The sequence below is a fragment of the Budorcas taxicolor genome, chromosome X (assembly GCF_023091745.1).
Source record: "Budorcas taxicolor isolate Tak-1 chromosome X, Takin1.1, whole genome shotgun sequence".
Classification (NCBI taxonomy): domain Eukaryota; kingdom Metazoa; phylum Chordata; class Mammalia; order Artiodactyla; family Bovidae; genus Budorcas; species Budorcas taxicolor.
In genome coordinates, this window is record NC_068935.1 from 28,294,046 (window position 1) to 28,315,350 (window position 21,305).

General features: G+C 41.6%; 1 protein-coding gene across 1 annotated transcript; it reads right to left on the reverse strand.

Annotated features, from left to right (window-relative positions):
- Positions 1-628: 628 nt before the first annotated feature.
- Positions 629-13,057, reverse strand: STEEP1 (STING1 ER exit protein 1). Its single transcript, XM_052663528.1, has 7 exons — positions 12,899-13,057; positions 11,719-11,836; positions 6,274-6,315; positions 4,465-4,603; positions 3,846-3,935; positions 3,152-3,244; positions 629-1,332 (listed from the first exon to the last, which is right to left on the reverse strand). Exons 1-7 carry the CDS (start codon positions 13,020-13,022, stop codon positions 1,270-1,272), a joined length of 669 nt encoding a protein of 222 aa, XP_052519488.1. The 5' UTR covers positions 13,023-13,057; the 3' UTR covers positions 629-1,269.
- Positions 13,058-21,305: the final 8,248 nt, after the last annotated feature.

Genomic DNA, 21,305 nt, shown 5'->3' on the forward strand with positions numbered 1-21,305 from the left:
TGGCCACACAGCCCAATCTCAGGCTTTCCCAGGCCTCCCACCCCTATTTTCTCCCAGTTCTTGCTAGCTCACATCTACCCTCACTCTAAACTACTTCTCCTTCCAAATTCAGAAATCAGGAGGGAAATAGCAAAGAAAAATGCCCTATTATTTCCCATTGGTCTCTCACTACATGCCTTATGCTAAGCACAAGCCATGTAAGTAATATAAGGAGGTCATGAGTTTGGGTGAACTCCAGGAGTTGGTGATGGACAGGGAGGCCTGGCGTGCTGCAATTCATGGGGTCGCAAAGAGTCAGACACGACCAAGCAACTGAACTGAACTGAACTGAAAGTACTCTTCTTGCCCCAACACCGTGCAATATAGATGAACAGATAAAAACATGATACAAATACTACATACTGGTGTCACTGAAGCAGCGTGACATTAAATATTTATGTATACAACGCTCCTTCACAAACAGCAAATGTGAAACAAAAGAGTCAACAGAGAACTTTTATTTATCTCAGTTATCATGTCTTACTCTATCACGTGTCCCTCCCACATGTCCACACAAGGAAGCAACATTCTCAGCTACTTGACAGGATGGTAGCTCCCTTGGGTTGCATACCCAGATCCCATTTTCATTCAGATCAGAGGTATCTTGCCCTCTTACTGGAATCTGACTTTTCCCTCTGTTAGCACAATGTCTGATGAGGGCTGACTTGCCTGAAGTTTTAATATTTGAGGTAAAGGGAACTTAAAGCAGATTCTGGCTTGTTATGGATTTCCTCAGACAGTGGAGAGATTCAAACCCTAGCCAATACCTGCCAGTCTAAGAACAGAGACAGAGCCATGTAAAAGGATCTGGCCTGTTGTAACTTTAAATATAACTCATGCAGCTTTTTTCTATGACACATCACAATATTCTTTTTTCAAAAATCTTTAAACATTTTATTAACTTTGAAGAAGGAATAAGAACAGCTCCTTCAGAAACTAGAGACACACAAGCATTGATCTATTCATAGAGCTTCTTCTACACAGATGAAGAAGTTTACATCAAATGAACAAAAAATAGTACAGAAGACATAAATACAGAAAGACTGAGAAAAATCTGTCTCTAGAAATCAGGTCAGATGGACTCAAAGACCTCACTGAATGTAGGATAAATCACTGGAAAGCCACGTAAAGCTTTCTGCTGGAGCATAAGTCCATGTAGTCAAGAAAACACTCTTTTTCATCCTGATCTTAAATGCTTGCCTCCAGCCTGGGTCCACAGAAAGGTCCTGATCATTTGAACTGGTTGTCAATCAAGGTTCCCTTCATTTTTGCTTTCTTGGCTTCCAGTTCAGCCTGGAAAGGAAGAAAAGTTTATATCCGGATACATGACATTAAATTCTGATTTTCCTGCCTTATTCTAACTTCCCCAACACTATCCCCTCATGCTCATTTAGTATACAAACTAGAACCGTGTATCTAAAATCATGATGGACTTCTCTGGAGGTCCAGTGGCTAAAACTCCACACTCCCAATGCAGAGGGACTGGGTTCGGTCCCTGATCAGGGAAAAAACTAGATCCCACATGCCACAACTAAGACTCAGTGCAGCCAAATAAATATTTTTTTAAATAAAAAAAATTGTGATGAATAGCAACTGTTTTCCAACCTTTCTGATGTTATGATACATATAGACGATAACATCTGTATGGTAAAATGGGGTAAACACACAGGACTGTGGGTCAAAGGCAATCAGTATAAGGATTACACAGCTCCAGGACCCCTGAAGAGCTGGGGGAATCAATATTAGGACATACCAGTATCCTGTTCTTAGCAGAACAGGAGGAATAATGCTGTTCTGCTGCTGCTAAGTCACTTCAGTCGTGTCCGACTCTGTGCGACCCCATAGACGGCAGCCCACCAGGCTCCCCCGTCCCTGGGATTCTCCAGGCAAGAACACTGGAGTGGGTTGCCATTTCCTTCTCCAATGCATGAAACTGAAAAGTGAAAGCAAAGTCGCTCAGTTGTGTCCGACTCTTAGCGACCCCATGGACTGCAGCCTACCAGGCTCCTCCGCCCGTAGGATTTTCCAGGCAAGAGTACTGGAGTCGGGTGCCACTGCCTTCTCTGAACCCTGTTCTAGAACAGTGCTACTTAAAAGTTATGCAGTCCATGAACTGTTTGTTATCAGTCCACAAAGATACAAACAAAAATTGACAGTAAGCATTTAGAAGCTTTTATAGCAATCTGACTTCCCAAGTAGTGCTAGTGGTAAAGAATCTGCCTGCCAATGCCAGAGATCCCTGGGTCATGAAGATCCTCTGGAGGAGGGCATGGCAGCCTACTCCAGTATTGCTGCCTGGAGAATCCCATGGACAGAGGAGCCTGGCAGGCTAAAGTCCATAAGGTCACAGTCAGACATGACTGAAGTGACTTAGCATGTACACCCGCATAGCAATTTGACAGAATAATAAAATAATTTCATAAAAGGAACTAAGGCAAATTCCTTTTTATGACATTTTATAAATTACCAACCTGCTCTTAACAAATTTTTTAAAAAGAAGATGCACTGGCCCTTCACTTCAGAAAATCTGCTAAGCATGGCTCTCTCTAGATCACTATGGCAAGGTCAAACGGCTCTCAAGACCCACTACCTGTGTCACCAAAAATATCCTCTACAGAGGATGTCTTATTTTAAAGAAACATCATACGTAAATTATTATCAGGAAAACAGAAATGTAGGCTCCATCACACAAGGACAGGCGTGCTCAACAAAGAGCCCAGACAGTGGTGGTGGGAGCAGTGCTTTAAGCAGCAGTGAAAAGTCCCAATCCTGGCCCCCCAGTGTAGCCTCACTGTACACCTCCCATCCTGGGGGCGTGCCCATGCACCCTGATCTTGGACTCCTGACCTTGGACCACAAGTAGCAGATTAAATGATCATTCTGGTTGGGGCTGGCTAACCAGAACTATTATTGGGGGTTGGGATCCTGCTCACTATCACAGAGCAGGGTATGTACGGATAGCCACACCCAGGGTTAGACACCTGGCAGCCAGCTACACCATATCCCCAAAAGACTTCCTAAAGGGTTCCCCTGCCCACCCGAGGGTCTTTCAGATGGAGGAACTGGAACAGTTCAGGCCAGTGCCTGCCCCCTCCGACCCCACGCCACTCACCAGCTCCTGCAGGCGCCTCTTGCTCATGCCTTTGCGCTCCAGCTGCTTTTCAATCACCTTGGCATTCTGCGCATACGAGTCAGCAACTTCTCTCTGAGGGAAGAATGAAGCATCCTCAGGCCAGCAGTCTCACCCAAGAGGAGTAACAGAGACTTCTGGAGAAGTTTATACTCCTCGGGTTATGAAATCACTACTGAAGTGGCTGAATTCGGCTCCCGTTCCACTCTTCAGCTTTTCAGTAATCTGGGGGAGTCAGGTTTCAGCTGAAACCATGTTTAAATAACAGAGAACATCTCTGTGTAAACATCGTTATATTGAATTACCATAAAGGGAATTGCTTCTTCTGCTAAGGACAGTTCCCACACTGTCAGAGCTGGACTGAAAGGGACCGGAAATCCTTGAGCCTGGTAGTTTTTCAACTGAAGAAGGATGCACCTCCTAAGGCCTCTCAAAAAACAGTATGAAAAAAATGACTGATTTAGTCCAACTCCCTGTGCCTCATCCTACAGATGTCCCTGAAACAGATTTCCCTGAAATCCAGGGAAACAGCAACTAGCCGCTGTCACAGTGTTCCTTAGTAGCTAGAGCGAGGTCTACGAGGGAAGTTTCTAGCTTTTCTGCTATTCAATGGTCTAGTTTGAGAGTCCCCCTTCACCCCCTTCCATCCAACTCCCCTGAGGGCAAAAGCACTTACAGCCTCAATCTCTTCTTCTTCTTCATCAATAGTAGACACAGTCACAGAGCTGAACTTGCCCATGTCTTTAGTCCGCTTGGTCATCATCACCTGGAGGTGCAGGAAGAGGAACCAGTCTAGTTCATCTCTCTGAGCAGTGTGTGCTTGAGTGTGTATGAGTGTGAGTGTGCAAGTGCCCAAGCCTGGGTGTTGCAGGGGAGGGACTGTTGGGGGAATATCCACCTCTTTGGGACAGGCTGGCCTATCTAAAAGTGCCCATCTTTTAATCTGCACTATCGTTTTCTAATATTTGACATCAACGGTTTTCAAAATATATTTAAAGATTAACTTTCTGCATTCCATCTCTAATTGCTCACACTGGAAAAAGAAGAAATTTCAAAGGAAGTACATGTGAATAAAAGCCATACAATTTTCAACTTTACTCATAAAGCAGACTGTAGGAAAGAAAAAAGAACATACGATAGATGTTAAAGTTTTGTAACATCTGCTTATACAAAAATGGCATCCTCTTAATAAAGAGAGCATACACAAGGGGCGCGCTGTCATGCACCATAACCTAAAGTTTTAGGAGTACATCTGTAGCTCCATTAACCCATCTGTCTCCTTCAGTGATAATTACCTTCTTAGGAGGCTCTTGTTTCTGAGTGTATATGTTTGTTTTCCCAAAACCCTGGCCAAACTTGACCACTGCTCCATCCACAATGAAGGTCACAGGAGCATTCTTGGGCTGGGACTGGTAGAAGAGCGGCAGCCCACACCTACAAATAACAGAGTGAATCTCAGGCAGGCCTCAGGATCCAAACCCCCAAAACACTGCTTCATAAAGTGGGCTCAGACTCTGCAACTATGTGTGTTTGTGGCATCAACTTATGATCAGCTCTTCCCGATGTTTCCCAAAAAACTACTTGATAAGAATCACAGAGGGCGCTTGTCACAACTGCCAATCAGATTCCGAGGTCCTGCCCCCAGGGGATCCTGACTGAGCTACTCTGGGGGCTGAGGCCTACAAATCTCTTTTAGCATCCCATGCAGTTCTGATCATTAGACAAGTATGGCAAACGCTGGCTCCTGCTAGTGATTGCTTTCCAGTCAAAACTGCTGCCATTCTTCCTAGAAGTCTGGGGAACTAGTGTGGGGTTCTGCCTTCTTCTATTATAGCAGAGTCAAGAAGCAGCCAGAAGGCTCCACTGTGGCTGGTCCGCCAATTAAGTTCTGAGCAATCAGAACTAAGTTCACAGCGTATTTTCTGTGGTTGGTCATTTCTACTCTACATTTTCAGCTAAAGTAGACCCACACCATAAGATATGATTAAATTCATCTAACAAATCTAATGTGGCTGTAAACTAAAACATCTTCTTAGCCAGTTCCCTGCTTTAATTCTCCTAGTCTGAGTCTTCTGAGAGCTAAGTTCAGTTCAGTTCAGTCGCTCAGTCGTGTCTGACTCTCCAACCCCATGAACCGCAGCATGCCAGGCCTCCCTGTCCATCACCAACTCCCAGAGTTCACCCAAACCCATGTCCATTGAGTCGGTGATCCAAGAGTGAATTGTAATTACATCAACAAGATTAAATTTGTTAAAGTTTAATATTCTCACTACTAACAACCTAAAGCTGGAAATCATATATATCTTTAAATAATACTCTCTACAGTTCTTGGGGCTGTGGTCCTGTAACAGACTTTATAAATACGTTTGGATTAAATTACACTATGTTAGACTGAGCAACTCCATTCCAAGAGAAAATACATGTTCCCACAAGATTTATACTGGAATGTTCACAGCAGCTTTATTTGTAATAGCCAAAGCCATTAACAATTCAAATGACCTTCAATGGGTCAATGGTTAAATGAACTGTGTGTGCTACTCAGTGATAAAGAGGAACAAATTACCATTACACATAACTTGGATGAACCCCCAAAGCATCATGCTATGTGAAAGAAACCAGATCAAAGAGATACACATTGTATGTAGTAGAACACACACTGCGGAGTTTATGTCACATTTTAGAATAGGTAAAACCACAGCAGCAGAAGGTAGGCCAGTGCTGGCCAGGAGAAGGGGGACTGACTGCAAAGGAGCCCTGGAAATGTACTATGTCACAGGAGGGGTGATGTTACATGGCTGTATGCTTTTGTCAATACTCATCAAACTGTCCATTTAAGAAGGCAAATTTTATTATATATAAGTTACATCTCAATTAAAAAATAATTCTATGTTTCAAAACCCATTTTTTGTGGCCAGCTGGTCAGAGATGTTATTTGGCCAACTGCAGCTCTTCAAGAAGCCTATCTGCATAACTGAAGTCTGAAGGCAGGTTAAGATTATAAGGATAAAGATATAACAGAGAACTGTCTCCAAATGATGCTTTTCCTAACACATCACTACCTCGACTTTCTTATGCTCAGGGAAACCCACACTGTTAACACTTACTTTGCACATTTCTTCCTGTACTGTCGTTCAATGCCTTCCGGTCTGCACAGAAAATAGAAGTTAAAAAAGATACGGACAAATCTCATAACCTACCAACCTCACTTGCTCATTTCTTCAAATGTTAAAAAGGCTTTTCAAAAGCTTTCCTTTCCTAGATCAGCTGTTGATTTACACATGTATTTATTTTAAACCACTTCTTCCATCCACAGGCACCCTCCTGACAGAGGAGGCAGTGTGGTAGTAGTTATAGTCACAGAAGCAGTCAGGTTCACAGTAACAATAACACCAACAATAACAACAGTGGTAATCACTTGTATAGCTTTTATTATGTACCAGGAGCTATTCTAAAGTATACATGTATTAAACTCTTTAATCCTTACAACCACCCCATGAGGTAGGTCATGATATCATTCCCATTCTACAGACAAGGGTGAAGAAGCACAAAGCAGTTACACAGTCTGCCAAGGTCACAGAGCTAGGAAGTAGAATAGGTTGAGCTCAAGCCCTAGGTTGAACTAAGGTGGTCAAGCTCACCAGCCCACACAACATTGCCTTAGATAATCAACTGGGAGGTAAAGACTCTTCCACTCATCCTGTTGCTTCAATAGAAACCTGGGACTCATCTTTGTCTTCTCTTTCCCTCATCTCCCACAATCTACTTCATCCACAAATCCTGTGGATTTTAGCTCCATAAAAGGTCTTGAACCTACTCTTCTCCACCCTTCTGCCACCATCTCAGCCCAGTCCACTAGTATCTCTTCCCCAGATTATTGTCCCAGCTACCCCTCAGTCTCCTCCCATCCCCTCCCTGTTTCAACTTTTTAAATAAGCAGTATGTGCAGACAGTACAGAAAAGAGTATAAAGTGAAAGGTAAATATCCTCTCATCTTCCACGCACCCAGTTCCCTCCCCCAGCCCCAGAGGCAAATACTGTTACTGGTTTCCTCCCTTCCTCCCAGAGTTGATGACACAGCAAACTTTTCCTTTTTAGACAAATGTAGCCCACCTGTTCACTTACAGTGAAACAGCCTCTCTGTTCACTTAAAATTACATCTTGGTTAAAAAAATATGTGATCCTTCCCAATCGGTTGATAAAGAATTGCCTCATTGTTTATAAGGGCTCCATTCTATCTATTTGTATGAATGAACCAAAATGTCTTACCTGCTGGGTAAATCCTCCGAGTATGTTCACTTCAGATTCTGATAGCTAACAGCCAAATTACTCTGCACAGAAGCTGAACCACTGTATACCCCACCACCACCGTGAGACTTTCCGTTTCCCTACAGTCTTACCAACACAGTGTGTTATTAAAATATATGACAGCCAGTCTGGCATGGGAAAAATGAGATCTCAAAACTTGCATTTCTTTTTTTTTTAAAGAGTGAAGTTAGGCATCTTTTCATATATTTAATAGACATTTGTATTTTCTTTTTTTGATGAACAGTCAGTCTATTTTTGGCCTACTGAGTTGTCATTTTATTCTATTCTTATTGTTTTGTGTTGTGTTTTGACCAAGCTGTGCAGCATGTGGGATTTTATTTCCCCACCAGGGATCAAACCTGCACCCCTACAATGGAACCATGGAGTCTTAACCGCTGGACCACCAGGGAAGTCCATCTCTTTATTTTATATTAAGGAAACTTGTAAATGTTAAGGGTTCTTGCAAATATTTCTTCTCCAGCTGCATTTGTCTTTGACTTTTCCCCCCACGTGGAAATTTTAGATTTTTGTGTGATCAAATCAATCGTGTATATGATACTTAGTTAGGACTTCACCACTCTAAGTTCATATCTAAAATAAAAATTCTGAGCACTTATTCTAGAACCTGCTTCCATTACTATCTCATTCTTAATCGTTCTCCGAAGAGAGTCAAGAGTGGCTTCCCAGGACAGCTAGAATAAAACACAAACTCCTCACCATGGCCTTCTAGGCACTGGCTGGGCAGAGAATCCGGCCCAGCCTCATCTCCTACTTTCCTCCCCGCTCACTGTGACCTCTCCACACCAGCCTTCCTCTGTTCTTGGAATAAACAAGTGCTTTCCCATCTCTGATCTTTCACACACACTCTTCTCTCTGCCTGGAATGCACTTCTCACCTGTTACATTCTTATCTTTTTTGGTGTCAGTTCAAATATCACCTAGTTATAACAGCCTTCCCTGAACACCTTTTTGAAGAGGTTCTCATGTGATCCTGGAAGAGCCCTTTGTTTCATTCGTATGACTTTCCATAATCATAATTACTTTATTTTTTTGTCGTCCCACTAGACTGTAAGGTCCATGAGATCAGAGATCAGCAGAGGCCATGCCTGTCCGTCTAACACTCTATTCCCACAGCTGAGCACAGTACTGCAATAAATACTGACTAAATGAATTCCTAGAAGAATTTAAGTTTAGCGAGGAAAATTATAACCACAGAGGTAAGTTCTCAGATGGAGGAAAGTGAACAGGGTGACGGGAACACAGAGGTGGCAGCACCAAATCTGTCTGAGGCAGTTATGAAAGGCTTCGTGAGCAGTCAGCAGTCCTGATAGAAAAATGGGATTTTAAGTGGAGGGGCAACTCTGTGCAAAAGGCAAAACAGCAGAGCATATTCAGAGAATTACAAATAGTCTAGTGTTCTTGGGACCTAAAAAAATCAAGGGGGTACTACTGATAAGACATAAAAAAAAAAAAGATTTTAAGATTATACTATGAATAACTATACACCAACAAACCAGATAATCTAGATGAAAAGGACATATTCCAGGAATGATACAATGACACAAACTAGCAAAACTCACTGGAAAAATAAAATCTGACTAGACTATGACAAGTATAAGAAGATTGATTTAGTGATCAAAAAACTTCGCACAAAGAAAAGCCCAGGACCAGTGGCTTCACTGGGGAATTCCTCCAAAAGTTCAAAGAATTAATACCAATGCTTCACAAACGTTTCGGAAGAGGAAGAAACACTTCCCAATTCATCCTGTGAGGCCAGTATTACCTGAACATCAGGCAAAACTATCACAAGAACAACAAAAACAACAAACTAGAGATCAACATTGCTTAAAATTATACAGACAAAAATCCTCAAAAAAAAAAAAAAAAAGCAAAAACTGAATCAAGCAGCATATAAACGATTACACCACATGGCCAAGCAGAATTTATCCCAGGAATGCAAGATTGGTGCAACGTACCAAAAAACCAATCAATGTGATACACTATAATAACAGAATAAAAGAGAAAAAACACATAGATCATCTTAGATGCAAAAAAAGCATTTGACAAAATTCAAAGCCCCTTCAATATGTTAGAAGTAGAAGGCAACCTCCTCTACCTTATAAAAGGCATCTATGAAAAATTCCCATCTACTAAGCCACATACATGAACATCATATTCACTGGTAAACAACAAACCTTTCCTCTAAGATCAGCTGACAATTCCAATTACAACAGCATCAAAAAGAATACAATACTTAGGAGTAAACTGAACAAAAGAAGTGCACAACCTGTGCACTGAAAACTACAAAACATCACTGAAAGAAATTAAAGAGCTAAGTAAATGGAATGATGTTCCATGTTCATGGACTGAACACTTAATGTTGTCAAAATGGTAATACTTTCCAATGAACGTACAACTTCAACATAATCCCTAGCAAAATCCCAGTTGGCTTCTTTTTGGCAGAAATTGACAAGATGATCCTAAAATTCACATGGAATTATAAAGAATCCAGAATAGCCAAAAAACAATCTTGAAGAAGAACAAAGTTGGTAGACTCACACTTAATTTCAAAACTTAATACAAAGACACTGTAATCAAGACAGGCTGGTAGTGGATGTGGAAAGTGACAGGTTGCAGGGCACGTGATTAGGCAGACTGCCATATTTTCAGTAACCAGGGCTCCCACATTCAGCTGGCTAAAAAGGAAGGGTACGATCAGACTGAAATTTCGCCGTGGTTAGGAAGGGAGCATGCTCAAGTGGGCCCTTGAAAAGACTGTTCATGATTAGAGCAAGAACTACGTCAACCAAGGGCGAAGTCTACCATGCCTTGTTGGTAAACTCTGAGAACTCTGGCCCAACAGAGGCACTTGGCCAGAGACCACTGGCCTGGGCAATATCGGGCACTAAAGGCTGGACCCAAAGCTGGCTCACTCCCAGGATCAGGCTGATTGGATTCCAGGGTTGCCACTGCAGTCTGGGGCCACCCAGTTTTCTGGCCTAGAGGTGAGGGCATCTGCCTTATAGTGCCACAGGAGCCTGTGGCTTAGTTGTGTTGTTAGATTACTGTCTGTATTAACTAATATAATACATGTAATAAATATTTTGATAATCCTAAAGATAGTCAGTTAATAATTTTCAAAATCAGAAACCCAAATAAAGGTTAACAGAGAGAGGAAAAGCACAAGAGAAGGAATTTGCTTTAGATAGAGCGTGTTATGTATAAATCTTCCCCAGTGTTACCTGGGGGGCCTTCTTTTGTGAATTTCATATGTTTTATAATCTGCACCCTCCATTTGTATTTTGTATATAACCATTTTCCTCTTCAACTGCATAATTCTAGCCTGATTTGGCAATGAATGTTGCCTAGCAATAGTTTCTAACTCTTTTCATCAGTGTGGGCTGATAACAGTTCGGTTTCTTAAATACACATAGCTAGATGTCAGCTGGTAGTTTTTCTGGTTCAACACTAGAATATAAGCTCTGTAAGGGCAGGGTTCTTTGCTTGTTTACTGGATGTAGTGTATTGCCTATAGATAAAATCCAAACTTGTCTACTTTAGCATTTTATTCTGTCCCTACTCCAGGCTCCACGAACCCTTTCTGGTAAGGTAACCTGGGCTCTAGCCACAAGGGACTACTTAAATTTCCCAAGCACACTGTATTCAATGCTTTTAAAGCTTCTATAGTCCTTCCGCCTGGAATGTTCCTCATCTACTTGATGAAATCCTAGTTCAAGGCCAAACACAAATGCCACCACCTTTTGGTGTCTTTCCTGACCACCAGTCAGGCAAGATGACCTGCTCCTGTCTGTTTTCCCGGAGCCTTCTGTTCACACCAGTATTTTATCATATCACAATAGGTAGTCCATTCCCTTGTTGAGCCATGAGCTCTTTAATAGTAAGGACGGTGCCTTACTCATCTTTGCAGATCCAGTCATTAACGCAGTGTGCCCTGGTGTGCTCCAAGAGATTACAAGTTGAATAAACTCATTTTACTTGCAAAACCCCCAAATTACAGCTATGAAATGACAACAGAATCACATTTCACCATTTCAGCAAAGCACAATAAAAACATGTGCACAATAAAAACATGGCTGTATTAACAGAAGTTAAGAACCACCACAAATGTCAAAGTATTGGGCCCCAAATACATGACCTGTTTGATACTAGATGGGGTATTTATACTTCTCAGAACTAGACCCCCAACACAAGCAGAAAATCCTAGACAGAACATCAACGTCTTACCTCCGAAGATATATAGTCTCCTCGTCTTCGGTGTTACAAAACTTGTGGGCGTGTTTGGCACCATCAATCACACGGGACCGGTCCCGGGGCCTCATGGGCAACTTCTCTAACTGACAGTCTAAAGGAATGAAGAAAGATTTGGTCACAAGAGTCACTGAAAAATACCCTGAGGCAATCAAAACTTTTCGGCGGGGGGCCTTTGCACTGTAATTTTTACTAAAATTATCACATTTATTGAAGGCTATTATTAAATTTTCCAACAAAAAATGACTTGGTGTTAGGAGACCTGGATTTAGCTCCAGCTGTGTTACTGGTGATCTTCGGCAAACCACTTCCTCTTTGGGAGTCTTTCCCCTTATTTGATTATATTACCTCAAAAGTCCTTCCCAGCACTGCCTTTCAAGTTTTCTATGACTCTTTCTGTTCCTGGTACATATGCTTAGGAAAGGAGGGGCTTGGACTAGAGTGGTAAAAATGGACGTGGTAAGTAGTAGTCAGATTCTGGACAGCTTTTCAAGGAAGCACCTGAAGAATGTACTGATGGGCTGAACGCAGAAGTCAAGAAAGATTCTGAGATACTGGGCTAGGGTTAGGGTTTCAAGAAAGACGGACTGATCATCTCTGTAAAGTGCTACTGAGAGGGGGATTTAAATGGGCATTGATAATTGAGCACTGAAACAGGTAACACGTTCGTTAGTAACTTTGACAAATAACGTTTATATGGTTAGATGAAAAAGTGAGGGCAAGAAGGAATGGGAAATAAGGATGCAGAGACAGCCCACAGACGCAATTCTTTTTAGAAATTTTGCTGTAAAAAAAGCAAAGAAATGAGGTTATAGCTCGAGGAAAATGTAGGCTCAATGGGGAAGAGTTCTTTTCACTTGATAAAAGCTATTACAAAATCCTTGTACGCGGCAGAAAGGTCACAAAGTTTCTAGAGGCAGAGAGGGAGAACAGGGAGTATATTTTTTTCTAAAGGAGGAATTTCCTTTTGAAGGCGGTCTGCATACAGAATTACAAGATGAAGCACAATACAGAAAAGCTCCCTGGAGTGAGGCGGCGATGGGAACGGAGGATTTTAATGGAGGGGAAAATCTTCAAAGAGACGCGGCTCTCAGATCACAGCCAGGGGAAATCCGCCCTCGAGAACCCGAAGTTGCACTCCTTGCAGAATACTCACCCAGCACCAGGACCATCTGGCCGCACAAACAGTAGTAGACGTGAAGGGGCTTCTCGCCGTCGTCATATTCCTCCCGGTCCCGGGTGTCAGAGCAGACGACGGACCGGGACACTACCTTAGGCATACTTCACAGCGGCAGCCAGAAAACGCTAAGCCAAAATTAAGGGTCGCGCAAAAGTGACGTCACACACGCGTCGCGGCTCTCTCCAACGGAAAGTTGGTCACGTGTTAACGGCACTCACGTGAACTTCCGGGCCGTCCCATTAGTCTAAGATGCACGGGGGGATCCCTGGTGTCTGCCAGAACCTCCTTTGCCTTGGCCTAAGTTCTGGGGGACTGCTTTACTTGGGACACTCTTAATCATTTAAATTATTCATTTATATTACTATACACATTACATATGTATATACATATATGTAACTAGAAATAAAAAAGGGCTATTTACACTTTATATGCATAATACAGATTTTAAATGTGCCTCTAAATGTGATTTGATTGGCCATCTAAAGGAGATCAGTTCTGGGTGTTCATTGGAGGGACTGATGTTGAAGCTGAGACTCCAATACTTTGGCCACCTGATGCGGAGAGCTGACTCATTTGAAAAGACCCTGATGCTGGGAAAGATTGAGGGCAGGAGGAGAAGGGGATGACAGAGGATGAGATGGCTGGATGGCATCACCGATTCAATGGACATGGGTTTGGGTGGACTCCGGGAGTTGGTGCTGGACAGGGAGGCCTGGCGTGCTGCGGTTCATGGGGTCACAAAGAGTTGGACACGACTGAGCAACTGAACTCAACTGACTGATTCAGGATGAGTACCTAACGAAGTTGAGGAATCTTAGAACTTGAAATCTGGTTCACATAACATATACTTCACCCTTTCAAAGTGCATAATTCAGTGGGTTTTAGTATATTCATGAAGTTTTGCAACTATCACCACTACCTAATATTTTCATCATTTCCCCAAAAGAAATCCCTTAGCTGGCACTCTTTCCACCTCTTTCCCAGCCCCTGGCAACCACTAATCTAGCTTTCTGTCTCTCTGGATTTGCCTCTTCTGGAAATTTCTAATGAATGAAATCATACAATATGTGGCTGTTGGTATCAGGTTTCTTTCAGTTTTGTTTCCAAAGGTCATCCATGTTGTACCATGAATCAATTAGTTAAAATAATCACTAAAAAAGAACCTCATTCCTTTTTATGACTGGATAATATTCTGTTGTATGGATATACCACATTGTGTATCTTCATTCATTAGTTGGTGGACAATTGAGTTATTTCCACTTTTGTAATCTAATGAGTACAGCAGTGCTACTATGAACAGTGGTGAACAGGTTTTTGTAAGAACATATGTTATACTTTTATGATTTGTGAGGGCATATGTTCTCTCAGATGTTTACTAAGGAGTGGAATTGCTGGGTTATATGATAACCTTATGTTTAACTTTTTGAGGAACTCCTAAGAATGTTACCCAAAGCAGGTTTATTATTTTACATTTACCACCAGCAGTGTATGTGGGGTTATGATTTCTTCATGTCCTCACTAATAATCTTTTTTTTTAATTATAGCCATCCTAGTGAGCGTGTGGTGGTATCTTATTGCCATTTTAATTTGCCTTTCTCTGATGGCTAATGATACTGAGCACCTTTGCATATACTTTTTTTTTAACATTTAAATATCGTATTGGGAGAAATGCCTACTCCAATCCTTGCCCATTTTTAATTGGGCTATTTATTACTGTATTGTTGAATCATGAGACTTCATTATATATTTTTGGATACTCTATGCTAATCAGGTGATTTGCAAATAGAGACATCTGAATGATCCCGTTTGCCACAGGTTTAGGGAACATCTTCCCACCCTTCCTTCCTCAACCCAGAAACTCTCCCAGAATGCTCTTTGTGGAGGACCAGAACCTGGGGCCACCCAGAATAAGGACATTTAGACAGCTTACATTGGATCATTTCAAATGATGACACCAAAATAGTGGATTTTTAACAGAGAACTTACTGAAGAAAGCAGGAGCTGGTGACCAGAAAATTGACAGAGTAGCTGGAAGAAGGGAAGTGTTCTAGATATACAAGATGTAAACCAATGGGAATTTAAAGCCATCTGCTAGCCTTCAAATGAACCTGAGTTAAAGCATAAAAGAAGTATCAAGTCTTTAAGACTCACAGCATTTTCTCCTTAGGTCTTAGTGCAATGTCATCCCTATAAGTCTATGTTATTTAGTATTTCTTTATCTTCTACTGTGTGCAGGCAATGTGCTTAATAATACATACTGGTTGCATAGTGATCAGTTATAAATAGTCTCCCTCCCTCATGTGGCTTAGTCTAGTTCAGGGATGGGCAAAGGGCTAGAGAGTAAATAATTTAGGCTTTGAAAGCCAACAGGTAAAATCAAGAACATTATGTAGGTATTTATATCACTAGAGAAAACAAATTTTCACAAATGTTTTATCAATGGAATTCAAAATATAATAATTGAGTATAATTTGTCATAATACAGATCTACTAGTGAGAGGAATGACATTCTTTTATGAAGAGGATAATATTTCACTTAATTAGCATTCAAAGTGAGTGTTTCCTATTATCAAAATCAGTTACACTTTTTTTTTTTTTGGCCACATCTCGCAGCATGTGGGATCTCAGCTTCCAACCAGGGATGGAACTCATGCCCCCTGCAATGCAAGTGCAGAGTCCTAACTACTGGACCACTGGGAAATTCCCTTTTATTTTTTTAATACATTTTTAAAGGTTTATAAATTGTTTCAATTTGTCAAGATTGCTAAGAATCTCATTTTTAATCTGTAATAAAAACTTACAACTTGATTTTTTCAAAAGAATCAACAAATTGCAAGCAACTGTTAATAAAGGTCTTAATAAAAAATCAGCTACAGATATTTATCTGTTAATGCTTATCTGTAGTAATGAGATTTTATGTATTTTATCTTTGACAAAAATCTTAACACAGATAACTACTGCCACTAATATCAATCCACAAGCATCTGAGTTTTAATTGAGCATATTCATCTCTTGGGGCTTCCCTGGTAGCTCAGCGGTAAAGAATCCGCCTGAAATGCAAGAGATGCAGGTTTGATCTCTGGATTGAGAAGATCCCCTGGAGAAGGAAATGTCAGCCCACTTCAGTATTCTTGCCTGGGAAATCCCATGGACAGAGGAGCTTGCTGGGCTACAGTCCTTGGGGTTGCAAAAGAGTCGAATGCAACTTAGCGACTAAACAACAATTGATCTCTTAGATAGCACTTACAGAATTCTATCAGATTCTTTTCTTGACATTTGTGTTTTAGCATATTCTTACATTGCAGAATGATCACTTCCAATTGATGTTTAAGTGGGAGTTTCTCAATCACACAGTTAAACTGCTTTTGAAATACAGAAATTTCCTTTGCACTCACATCAGGGTCCATAAAACACCATGGGTTTTATGCTCAGAAAATATATCCACAGAAAATTCGTGTGGGAATGCAAATCTAGTCTGTTTTAACTTTTAACAGCACAGGAAGTGATTAAGTAACTAGACATTACTTGTGGTTCAAAAGTGTCAGTTGTCATTGAAATGATTTCACTGCAGCATAAATGTCACATGTAAGAAGCATTTTTGCTTTGTAATTTTAGGTTAAATTTATTAAGTAACATTATTAAGTCTCCAGCAAAAGCTAATTCCATTCAGTATTCAATAATAGTGGTTAAGGGTGGTTCTTCTGGCTCAGAAAAATTTCCCAATTCCAGCCATGAGCTATAAAAATAGAAAAACAAACAGATGAAACAACGACGACAAAAAACCCTTACAATCGCTAAACTGTTGAGCTGCTGTTGGTGGGTCAAGTTAGAATATTCAGCCTCTATATCTGACAAAAATTCATGAAATTGACAATATTTAGTCCACGAGAGTGAATGAAGTTCACTGTTGACACAAATGGTTGAGTAACACAAGATAGACTAAAATATTTTCCTGTGAAGTACCTATTGTTCAGTAAGATAACAAATGACTATAGGATTTAAACAACTTCCATTTTTGCAAGTTTTGTACATTTGCCCAACTAAGCCTTTTTCTCCTTCGTACATATTCGAAATACATGTTAGCAGATTCTGCTTCAGGTTGTATTGAACTAGTGCTTTCCTGACTTTTTTGAAAATATTCTCATCTGCAGCCATCTACAAGGCTATCTGTATTCTTGGGCTTCCCTTGTGGCTCAGCTGGTAAACAATCTGCCTGCAATACTGGAGTCCTGGGTTCAATCCCCAGATTGGGAAGATCCCTTGGAGAAGGGAAAGGCTACCCACTCCAGTATTCTGGCCTAGAGAATTCCATGGACTGTATAGTCCATGAGGTTGCAAAGAGTCGGACACAACGAGCGACTTTCACAGGCTATCCGTACAGGCCAATTCTTCCATCATTTTAAACTCAGCATTGACCCTCTGAGTAAATAACAACAATTGAGGAGTAATGTTAAGATCTGTCAACTTATCAAGAACCAAGGGAAAACACTTGAAACCATTTGCCCTGTTTTTTAAAACTTACTATTGGTGTTGCTTCCAATGTCCTCAACCTCTGAGCCACTGTTCTTGCTGAAAGCCTAAAATAAACTTTAAAAAGTTTATTTTCCCTGGACACATTTCTTTGGCTTTTGCAATCAAACACAATTTAATTAACTCACCACCAGTAAGTAGACGGTTTTCTTTGCTTGGCTAACAATCGAACCACTCAGAAACTTACTTTGGCAGCAACCTCGTTTTCATTTTTCACTTTTGTGAAGAATTCTGCTATGATAAGATATTCTATTTTAAACTTTCTAATTTACCTAACCATTGCTTTCCTGTGAACTGGGAACATGGTGATGAGTACTTAGTTTGGTAATGTCGAGGTATATTGTATTCTTTTAGCCATGCTATAGCATCACTGTGTAATAAACACAGTGTTTTGACATCTACATTGATGACCAAGTCATCTACACTCCACCATGCCTTGAAAGCACAACATTTGAAATCCACTTTCTTATTTTCTTGTTTTGACATGCTAGGCATGCAGTTGTAATTTTTTTTTTAATGCCGAAACATGGTGAAAGAAGTGGTTCCCAAAACACTGTTGCATTACAACCATGTCACTGTGATTTGTAGTGGACTGACCAACAGTGGGAAGTGGTGAGGGCACCACACACACTTTCTGTCACAGCTCCTCAACTCTTTCATTGCAGCACAAAAGCAACCATAGTGAAACTTTATTTATGGACATTGACATTTGAACTTCATATCATCTTTATGTGTCATGAAATATGATTAAATACTATCCTCTGTCCATGGGATTTTTCAGGCATTGCTAACACATGCATGCATGCTCAGTCGCTCAGTCATGTCTGACTTTTTGTGACCCCATGGACTTTAGCCCACCAGGCTCCTCTGTCCATGGGATTTTTCAGGCAAGAATACTGGAGTGGGCTGCCATTTCCTCCTGTAGAGGATCTTCCCAACTCAGGGATTGAACCTGCGTCTCCTGCATTGCAGGCAGATTCTTTACCCCTGAGCCATCAGGGAAGCCCACATCACTGACAAACTTGTCTTTAAATTGAAAAGGACTTCTAGTTTCTTGACTCCTGTTCTTGGGAGGGAAGAGGGGATGCTTTCCTGTGAAGAAGGTATTTCTTCAAGATATCAAGGTGGTAAGGAGAGTGGAAGGAAGGCTTGGCCGGCTCTGCTGTAGTTAGTACATTCCAGTCCTATAACCGTCTATGCTAGAGAACGATCTTCTGTGTGCTGCTTGCTATGACAACCCTGCTTCTGATGAGGAATGTGGGGGTACAGTATTCCTGCAATGCAATTCCACTGTGCAGTCAGGCAATGCTCTCCCCATACCCTGGTGCCCTGGGGCTCCCAGAGAGCTGCTCCTTAGCTATACAGCAAAGGAGTTTCAGAAAACAGACAAGCCCACAACACACTCACACGCATCTCTAGCCTTCAATGAGTTTCAGACATTTATACCCAGTCCCTTATATCCAGAAACCTCCCAGACCTCACCTTCTCTCCAGTATACTATATACCATTTCTCAGTGGGATGTTTTCAGTACATCTCTCTCAGGCTCAAACACCTATAAAAGCTGCCTCGCAAGCCTGAATTCCTCATCCTCATATTTGAGGGCATTTAATCAACTTCTGTCATCCTCACTTTTCCAAGTCAAGGTCTTGTCAGTCTGCATTAGCCTCTCTAATCTGCCCACTATCCCCAGATCCTGGTTAAGCTCCATGTCCACTTTTGTGCTGTTTAGGAACTACCTGTGTTCTTCCCTCCCTAGCCCTGCTTTCATCTTTTCTGAAGCAACACTGAAATAAACCCATTTCAGGAAGCTTGCTCTAACCCCACCAGATTGATGATTCCCCTGCTGTACAGATTCTTCAGCATCTGTGGAGTCACTTGTTTCTGCTCTGCAATTTGCTGCTGCTCTGGAGGCAGAATTCTAAGATGCCACCCCCTTCCTCAAGATTTCTGGTCACTTCTTCGAGCTATTCAGTCAAATAGTAATCTGAGTTCTGCTATCAGGCAATTTTGCAGATGTAATTAAGGTGCCAAATGAGATGATTTTAAGATTAGGAGACTTTCTGGGGTGGGCTTAACCTAATCAGATAAGACCTTAAAGTGAGCTGGGCTCTTCCTAAAAAAAGAGATTCAAATTGTGAGAGGAAAAGAAATACATTTTTTAAAAGTGTGACAGGGATTTGATGGGAGAGAAATTCTCTGCTGCTGGATCTGAAGATGGAGTAGGCCACATGGCAAGGAGTGTAGGTAACGTCTAGGAACTGAGACTGGTCCCTGGCTGGCAGCCAATAAGGAAATGGGGCCTTCAGTCCTGCAACCACAGGAACTGAAGTTGGCTAACAGCTTGTGGCAATTTGTTAAACATCAATAGAAAACTAATGCACTTGCTTTCATAAATCTTGCTTTTGTTGATTCCATATGTGTGTATTAGTAGACAGCAAGCTCCTAGATGAGAGGAAAAGGAAGTTTTTAAATTTATTTTTGTATCCCCTTCCCACCACAGCCATAATGTGATGGTATATTAGGGAGATTTGCTTTAACTGATATATTAGAATTAATGGGAGATATAAATCCTTGGCCATGAGAGTACCTGTTATAAAGCAGCAGCTAGAATCATTACCATTGTCAAGTGCCTCCTGTCTCCCATTTTAGAAACAAATTCCTGCACATCTGATATCTTCTGGACATCTTCAGGTAGATGTCTCACTAGTCCCATGAACTCAGCAAGTCCCCAAATTTTCTCTCCCCAAACTGCCCTTCCCCTCTTTTCCCTAATTCAGGTAATGGTACTTCAAACTCCCAATTATCTTGGGGGTTAGAACTTGAGCCATTGTTTAGCTACACTGCACTTGGAGGCTTGTGGGGATCTTAATTCTGGGACCAGGGGTTGACCGGTGTCCCCTGCATTGGAAGCACAGAGCCCTAGCCCATGAACCACCAGGGAAGTCCCCAGAACTTGAGCCTCCATAGACTCCTTCCTCTCTCTTGTCCCCACGTTTTGTTGGCAAGTCCTGTCCGTTTTTATTGTCATCGCCTGGTTCACTACCTCTCACCTGGAATACTTCAAGAGTCTTCTAATTGCTGTCCTGGGACCCGTCTCCAATGAGTACAGCTCTGATCATGTTGCCTTTCTGCTCAACTTCCAAGGAAGCCATCAGCTTGGCATTCAAAACTCTCCCTGAGTGAACCTAGACCTACTTTTCTCATATTTCCAAAAAATTCTTAAATGAGTATTTTGCCTACCTTCTATGTTATTTGGAGTTTACCTTTTTAAAAAACATTCTTTAAAACTGTTATTGCTTTTGCAGGTCCACATACTAACTGTGACTCTTCCCTGCAACCTACAGCTTTTTCACGTGCATCTTACCGTTCCTTTTACTTCAGACTCACTGCTCTTCCAATTCTCTGCAATCGGATATTCTCATACCCTTGGACTCTTCTGAACATATAGTAGCCACTTGGCTTGTTGAACTGTCAAGGGGAAATGTGGTTCCAGAGCCAAATTGTGAGTGCCCAAAGCTAAAGCCTCATTCTGCTTGCCTCCAGCTCTCATTCCCTCCCCCAGGACACACATCACCATTTCATTCTGCTTTGGGGGTGATCATCGGCCTAAATGTTGGGGCCCGCACATTCATCCCATAGAGAAGGGACCCTCGACCTCACCATCGAGGTCGATTTACTCTTTGGATGTTCAGAGATTTTGACCAGTCACACAGCTTCTTCCCCAGTTTCCCGTGTCCGTAGGAGGTGTACCCCCTAGATTTCCAGCTTTAGGAGAACTGGTTTCGCCTTCATCCACTCTGTCCTCATTGAGATTGAGACTTCATCCTTCTCCCCCTCAGCCACTGTGCGCAC